The 8,571-nt window shown below is 42.6% G+C and overlaps 1 protein-coding gene and 1 long non-coding RNA gene across 2 annotated transcripts; both read left to right on the top strand.

Annotated features, from left to right (window-relative positions):
- Positions 1-1,445, top strand: LOC139029339 (uncharacterized). Its single transcript, XR_011481652.1, has 3 exons — positions 1-87; positions 893-950; positions 1,358-1,445. It is a non-coding gene; the product is annotated as an uncharacterized lncRNA (long non-coding RNA).
- Positions 1,446-1,509: 64 nt separating this feature from the next.
- On the top strand, positions 1,510-3,420 carry LOC111979823 (ETS domain-containing transcription factor ERF-like). Its single transcript, XM_024010542.2, has 4 exons — positions 1,510-1,589; positions 1,973-2,087; positions 2,302-2,404; positions 2,764-3,420. Exons 1-4 carry the CDS (start codon positions 1,558-1,560, stop codon positions 3,099-3,101), a joined length of 588 nt encoding a protein of 195 aa, XP_023866310.2. The 5' UTR covers positions 1,510-1,557; the 3' UTR covers positions 3,102-3,420.
- Positions 3,421-8,571: the final 5,151 nt, after the last annotated feature.

Raw genomic sequence — 8,571 nt, 5'->3', positions numbered from 1 at the left:
TTCGTCAAGGGGACTAACAGACAAACGGCTCTTCTCTGCTCATCTGGAGAAGCATCAGCCTACATTTCTGCAACACTGGCCACAGAGGTAACTATAGCATCTTCCTGCTTATATCACATTTCCTCCTCCGCTTGTGTTTGTTTCTTTTTTAACCAGTCCAAACAATAAGAAGTTCACTCAAGGGAAAAATAAAGTTATTCTAGTCTGTTCCTGTAATTGGAGGAATCGTATAGTTTTTTTTTAACGAAAAACATCCTCAGTGCAGCTGTGTGCTGTGATGGGCGATTCTGCTTTCATGCTGCAATCGTTTGTCGGTTCTTATAACTGTACTGTATATCTATTTGCTAAGAAGTTGTAATGAAACTCCAAATGACATGAAATTGTCTGCTTTCCTTTCTAAATGTGAGCATTTTACAAACAAACTAATTACATTTTAAGAGACAGTATGTTTTATTTGTCCCATGATTAAATGCACGTTTTAGTCTAGTTTGGTGGAATGGCATTTTTGGAGGCCATCAACAATGATGATACAATCATATTACTTCAGTGTGAAGATGAATCAGGTGCTTAGGATGACATTGGATTTCTATAATAACGTCTTAACATAAATATTTAACATTTATAGAAAAAAAATCTTTACACATTTGAAGTGGCTAATATTATTATCGACTGCATTTCTGCTGTGACTGTTTACTGTCATTTGTTATCCACGTCATAAAGAAAGATGAAAGAAAGTGACTTGTACCAATCATCAATACCGTATTGTGGCAATGAAGATAATCAAACAACTTTACAGACGTTCGTGAATATATGACTTCATTGTGGTGGTGGTGATGATGATCATGATGATTATGGCGATGACGATGAAGATGACGATGATGATATTTTACAGATGCAGTGTAACTGTCACGCCTCTATAGGATCCCTTCCCTCGCCATATTGGAGCAGAAGTAAGGGTCCCACTTTATATTGTGTCCCTAAAACAGTTGAGTATTTGCATAGTAAGTAATTACATCATTTAGGCACCGGGCAGGCACAGTGTGTGTGCACATTTTACAATGCACTTGCTATCATTGCAAATCGAGGTTTGCGTGGTCGACGTAGGTGTCTGTGTCTATGCATTTCTCTCTGCATGCGAATCTCAATCGTATTCCCTTGATTTGCTCGCATCCTCCTGTCTCTCGTCCTTCTCAAAACTAAATTGGAGACGAAGGTCAGAAGGAAAGGACCGCTGACCTTCTACTACAATACGGTTGAGAAGTAGGTGAGGAGAGAGGATGCGAGGAATTGAAGAAAAACAAACTGATAAACAGCCTGTGTGTTTAATCTAACGATTCCTCCTGTCTCTTCCTGTTAGCAGTGTTATTCCCTGATTGGGCATACAAGCCTGCGTGGTCGCCTGGCTCCAGACAGGTGCAGCTGTGGCACTTCCTGTTGGAACTCCTTGGGCGGGGTGAGGGCGGGGCGATCGGATGGGGGGGAGAGTGGGGGGAGTTTGTCATCAGAGACCCTGAGAGGCTGGCGAGGCTGTGGGGAGAAAGGAAAGGCAAACCCCACATGAACTATGACAAGCTGAGCAGAGCACTGAGGTGAGGTGACATAACACACTCACATGGTGATGGTGATGAGGATGTCTCACAGATGTAACTGTAATTCCACAAACACACAAGTCACTCACGCACGCACACACAGACTCTTACGCTAGGCTCACATACAGTAGCCTCGGTCAGTAGCCTGGTGGATCAGGCTACACATCACAGGAGGCTGGTGGCACCTTAATTGGGGAGGAAGGGCTCGTGGTAATGGCTGGAGCGGAATCAGTGGAATGGTATCAAATACATCAAACACATGGCTTGATGCCGTTCCATTCGCTCCGTTCCAGACATTGTTATGAGCCGTCCTCCCTTCAGCAGCCTCCACTGCTACACATACAGTGTCAATACTACCGTTGCTCCTTCTTTGTTACCAACAGGTACTACTACAACAAGAGGATTCTTCATAAGACCAAAGGGAAGAGATTCACCTACAAGTTTAACTTCAGTAAACTGATCCTGGTTAACTACCCAGGGTACCCACCTTGCCACCAGGTCATTATATCCCCGGTTTATCTCAAGGTGTCCCAAATAGCACCTGGTTCCCTATAAAGAGCTATACAGGGAATAGGGTTCCATTTAGGACGCAGCTATCTACACATATCCTACCATCTCACAATCATACCAACCTCATTACATATAAGGATGTGATGTTAGTCAAAAAGAGAAGGTGTCTTCATATCTCCATTACCATCCTTGTCCCTCCCAGCTGGTACAGAGTGCCCCTCTTCCGTTCCCCCTCCCTCCCCCTGAGGGTGGGGTGGCTGGGGCCCCACTGTGTGGAGGAGGGAGAGGTGCCATGATGGACAGAGGTAAGATTCCAACCCTCCCTCCCATAAAACCTCATGACAACACACTCCAACATATTGATGATTGATCCATGTCATTCCGATTCAATTTATTTGACGTTACTCAGTGCTCATTTCGGGCTCCAAGATTTCAGGGGCTGTATGTATCAACCTTCTCAGATTAGGAGTGCTGTTTTGCCTTTCAGATTACAATGAATACGATTATATGGACAAGAGGGAACTGATCCTAGATCAGCACTACTATTCTGAGATGCTTAATACATACAGCCCAAACATACAGCCCCTTGTCCTCAAGATATTTGTGCCATCTTTTGATGTAAATCAATGTGCATGTGTCTGTCTGTGTTCCTATTGATTGACAGCCCTCCAGTGTGTCACACACCCTCTCCTGCTTCCGTACGGCCTCCAGAAGCCCATCCCGTTCCCACAGTCCCACTATCTTCAGGGACACCTACCTTTCCTCTCTGGGCCCCCTCCTCCAGGGAGCTCTAACCCTAACCTGAGTGAACTCTCAGCAGTCCTTCCACCTTCCGCCACCGCTGCTTCACACCTCCACCCCAATGGCTGGCCAACCAAGAATGGCTCAGAGTGGGGTTTGAAGAATATGAACAGAACCGCCACCCTTCGTGTGGGACTGGGAGCCAAAGAGAGTGGGAGCAAAACAGGAGAGAGAAATGTGGGAAATGTTGATGGGGAGTAGAGTCAGAGGAGGGGAAATGCAGGGGAGATCATTTCCTCTTGACATTATAATAGGTTTTTGTCTGTGTTTTTTTTGTTGAAAAGGCTGTTATTGAAATGACAATTTTATAATAGTATCGTTCCTATTGAGGTTGTTTTATAATATGTTTGTGTGACAAAGCACTTCGTGTATAGAGCAGATAAATGACAACTGTAAAATATGTTTGATGAATTGTATGAGCAGTGCACTTACTTTCTCAACAATCTTCAACAGAGATGTCGTTTATGTGTTATCAAATATTTCACTTGTCAAATTGTTGTCCCGTGCTTTATGAATATAATTTTTTTTAACGATTTGGTCTACCTAAAGACTAATAAAGCATCCCCATAATCACCAGTATCGTACTGTAGCGATACGACTCCACTCCAGCTGGAGACAGTATCACAGCTGCTGGTGTGCTCAACACAACAAAAACATTTCCCCGGGAGAATCGTCCGACGTCACTTTGGCGCCGAACATTTCAATCGCATTTCTGCGCAGGTAATGTCTGTGTGGTGTTAGTTTAATTTGAGTGTTAAGCAAGGAATTTGCATTTAAATACAATTGACCCCAACGGAAAACTGCAAGATAGCATGCGGCGAAGCATAGCGTAAGTAACTTTGTTTTAGTACAGTCAGTCTCTTCGACATTATCCAAGTAACTTCAAGCGCACTTGAATGTTGTGCTAATGCACAGGGCAATGTGACCAACACAGGTGAACTCAGATTAACAAACAAAAACTCATATCTCAAGGAGGAAAGACTCATTAACATGACATTTTCAAAGGTTATGCAATAAACGATATCGACCTACTCGCAGTAAATATGATCGCTTCAACAATTCCGCATGCAAACTGTGCCAAAGAATCGGAGCTGTTTAACGCGTCAGCTACCTAGTGATATGCGTTTTTGAGTCATGTAGATGGAATCTTGCTTACATTATCACTCAGGCAATTTTTTTTAATTTTAGCTTGCTCCACAAAACTCATTCCAGACGTCAGTGAATTTGTAAACTTCGAGTTGGTACTCAAATTGTTTGTTTGGACAAGATAACACCACCTGAAATGGACAAAGCGTCAAACCGTTCTGGTCCCACTGATTTGTGGGAGCTCCCGGATAGAGAAATGATCGCAAACGGTTTATCAGACATTAACATACCTTATTCACAACCTATTAAGGAAGATATTTATGCACATATTTCAATTCCGTTGATCAAAATAGCATGATTTATAAAGTGAGCACCATTATCAAACAGTATATCTCTCACACAGCGTCCAGGTTGTCAGTAGACCTATCACCCTAATACTGGATCCAAATTCAAGTTGACACCTACCTAAATAGAAATCTAGCTAGCTATGACTCTGTATACCTTTACCTTTTTTACAGTCCATATTTATGTTTCTGACTTCTCTTCCATTTTCTCTTGCCCTAAAGCTCTTTATTCCAGTCCCAAACTGGCAAAGGAAAGCAAAGAGTGATGGACAAGTGAAGGAGAAACTAGAGTAAGTGTTTTAAAGCTAGAATCCTTAGTTTCTACATACATTTAATGATGTACAGAACCAGTACAGTACACATTTATTTGAGATTCTTCAAATAGCCACCCTTTGCCTTGATGACAGCTTTGCACACTCTTTGCAATCTCTCAACCAGCTTCATAAGGAATGCGTTTCCAAAAGTCTTGAAGGAGTTCTCACATTTGCTGGGCACTTGTTGGCTGCTTTTCCTTCACTCTGCAGTCCAACTCATCCCAAACCATCTCAGTTGGGTAGAGGTCGTTTGATTGGGGAGAGGTCATCTGATGCAGAACTCAATCACTCTCCTTGGTCAAATAGCCCTTACACAGCCTGGAGGTGTGTTTTGGTTCATTTTCCTGTTGAAAAACAAATGATTGTCCCACTAAGCTTAAACCAGATGGGATGGGCTATTGCTACAGAATGTTGCGGCAGACATGCTAGTTAAGTGTGCCTTGAATTCTAAATAAATCACTGACAGTGTCACCAGCAAAGCACTCCCATACCATCACTCCTCCTCCATGCTTCACGGTGGGAATCACACGTGGAGATTATCCGTTCACCTACTCTGCGTCTCAAAGACACGGTGGTTGAAAAAAAGTCTCAAATTTGGACTCATCAGAACAAAGGACAGATTTCCACCGGTCTAATGTCCGTTGCTCAGGTTTCTTGGCCCAAGCAAGTCTCTTCTTATTATTCTTGTCCTTTACTAGTGGTTTCTTTGCAGCAGTTTGACCATGAAGGCCTGATTCACGCAGACTCCTCTGAACAATTGATGTTGAGATGTGTCTGTTACTTGAACTCTGAAGCATTTATTTGGGCTGCAATTTCTGAGTCTGGTAACTCAAATGACCTTATCCTCTGCAGCAGAGGTAACTCTGGGTCTTCCTTTCCTGTGGCGGTCCTCGTGAGAGCCAGTTTCATCATAGAGGTTGATGGTTTTTGCAACTGAAGAAACTTTCAAGGTTCTTGACATTTTCCACATTGACTGACCTTCATGTCTTAAAGTAATGATGGACTGTCATTTCTCTTTGCTTATTTGAGCTGTTCTTGCCAAAATATGGACTTGGTCTTTTACCAAATAGGGCTACCTTCTGTGTACCACCCCTACCTTTTCACAACACAACTGATTGGCTCAAATGCATTAAGGAAAGCATTTCATTTCTTATTTTTTCACCTTTATTTAACCAAATAGCTAGTTGAGAACAAGTTCTCATTTGCAACTGCGACCTGGCTAAGATAAAGCAAAGCAGTTCGACACATACAACAACACAGAGTTACACATGGAATAAACATACAATCAATAATACAGTAGAACAATCTATATACAGCATGTGCAAATTAGGTAGGATAAGAGAGGTAAGGCAATAAATAGGCTATGGTGACAAATTAATAACAATATAGCAATTAAACACTGGAATGGTAGGATGTACAGAAGATGAATGTGCAAGTTGAGATACTGGGGTGCAAAGGAGCAAGATAAATAAATACAGTATGAGGATGAGGTAGATTGAATGGGCTATTTACAGGTGCAGTGATCTGTGAGCTGCTCTGACAGCTGGTGCTTAAAGCTAGTGAGGGAGGTGAGTCTCCAGCTTCAGAGATTTTTGCAGTTCGTTCCAGTCATTGGCAGCAGAGAACTGGAAGGAGAGGCGGCCAAAGGAAGAATTGGCTTTGGGTGACCAGTGAGATATACCTGCTGGAGCGCGTGCTACGGGTGGGTGCTGCTATGGTGACCAGTGAGCTGAGATAAGGCGGGGCTTTACCTTGTAGAGACTTGTAGATGACCTGGAGCCAGTGGGTTTGGCGACAAGTATGAAGCGAGTGCCAGCCAACGAGAGAATACAGGTCGCAGTGGTGGGTAGTATATGGGGCTTTGGTGACAAAACGGATGGCACTGTGATAGACTGCATCCAATTTGTTGAGTAGAGTGTTGGAGGCTATTTTGTAAATTACATCACCGCGGATCGGTAGGATGGTCGAGGATCGGTAGGATGGTCAGTTTTACGAGGGTATGTTTGGCAGCATGAGTGAAGGATGCTTTGGTGCGAAATAGGAAGCTGATTCTAGATTTAATTTTGTATTGGAGATGTTTAATGTGAGTCTGGAAGGAGAGTTTACAGTCTAACCAGACACCAATGTATTTGTAGTCCACATATTCTAAGTCAGAACTGTCCAGAGTAGTGATGCTGGACGGGCGGGCAGGTGCGGCAGCGAACGGTTGAAGATCATACATTTAGTTTTACTTGCATTTAAGAGCAGTTGGAGGCCACGGAAGGAGAGTTGTATGGTATTGAAGCTCATCTGGAGGTTAGTTAACACAGTGTCCAACGAAGGGCCAGAGATATACAGGATGGTGTCGTCTAGAGGTGGCTCAAAGAATCACCAGCAGCGAGAGCGGCATCTTTGATATATACAGAGAAAAGAGTCGGCCCGAGAATTGAACCCTGTGGCACCCCCATAGAGACTGCCAGAGGTCCGAACAACAGGCCCTCCGATTTGACACACTGAACTCTATCTGAGAAGTAGTTGGTAAACCAGGCGAGGCAATCATTTGAGAAACCAAACTCTATCGTAGAAGTAGTTGGTGAACCAAGCGAGGCAATCATTTGAGAAACCAAGGCTGTTGAGTCTGCCAATAAGAATGTTGTGATTGACAGAGTCGAAATCCTTAGCCAGGTCGATGAATACGGCTGCACAGTAATGTCTCTTATCGATGGCGGTTATGATATCGTTTAGGACCTTGATCGTGGCTGTGGTGCACCCATAACCAGCTCTGAAACCAGATTGCATAGCGGAGAAAGTACGGTGAGATTCAAAATGGTCGGTAATCTGTTAACTTGGCTTTCAAAGACCTTAGAAAGGCAGAGTAGAATAGATATAGGTCTGTAACAGTTTGGGTCTAGAGTGTCTCCCCCTTTGAAGAGGTGGATGACTGCGGCAGCTTTCCAATCTATGGGAATCTCCGACAATACGAAAGAGAGGTTGACCTCTCTTGGGTACGTGAGACGTTAGCGTCCCACCTCTTCAACAGCCAGTGAAACTGCTGGGCGCCAAATTCAAATACAGAAATACTCATTATAAAAAATCAGAAAACAAAACATATTTCACATAGGTTTAAAGATTAACTTCTTGTGAATCCAACCACGGTGTCAGATTTAAAAAATGCTTTACGTCGAAAGCATACCGTACGATTATTTGAGAACATAGCCCAGCAGACAAATCATTACAAACAGTAACCAGCCAAGTAGAAGAGTTAGAGTCAGAAATAGAGATAAAATTAATCCCTTACCTTTGATGATCTTCATATGGTTGCACTCAGCAGACATTCATTTACTCAATAAATGTTCCTTTTGTTCGATAAAGTGTCTTTATATCCAAAAATCTTAGTTTTGTTCGCGCGTTTTCTTCAGTAATCCACAGGCTCAAACGCAGTAGTCAGGCAAACAAAAAATCCAAATTGTATCCGTAAAGTTCATAGAAACATGTCAAACGATGTTTATATTCAATCCTCAGGTTGTTTTTAGCCTAAATAATCGATAATATTTCAACCGGACAATAATGTCGTCAATATAAAAGGTAAACAAGAAAGGCACTCTCTCGGTCGTGCGCATGAAAAAGCTCTGTGACACTTTAGGGTCCACTCATTCATACTGCTCTTACTTCCTCATTTTTCAGAATACAAGCCTGAAACAATTTCTAAAGACTGTTGACATCTAGTGGAAGGCATAGGAACTGCAATTTGAGTCCTAAGTCAATGGATACTGTAATGGCATTGAATAGAAAACTATATAACCCCCCAAAAAACTACTTCTGAATGGATTTTTCTCAGGTTTTCGCCTGCCAAATCAGTTCTGTTATACTCAGACACTATTTTAACAGTTTTGGAAACTTTAGAGTGTTTTCTATCCAAATCTACCAGTTATATGCATATCATATCTT

This window comes from Salvelinus sp. IW2-2015, linkage group LG19 (assembly GCF_002910315.2).
Source record: "Salvelinus sp. IW2-2015 linkage group LG19, ASM291031v2, whole genome shotgun sequence".
Classification (NCBI taxonomy): Eukaryota; Metazoa; Chordata; class Actinopteri; order Salmoniformes; family Salmonidae; genus Salvelinus; species Salvelinus sp. IW2-2015.
Note: the sequence above shows the minus strand (reverse complement) of the source record. Positions and strands in the feature narration are given on the sequence as shown.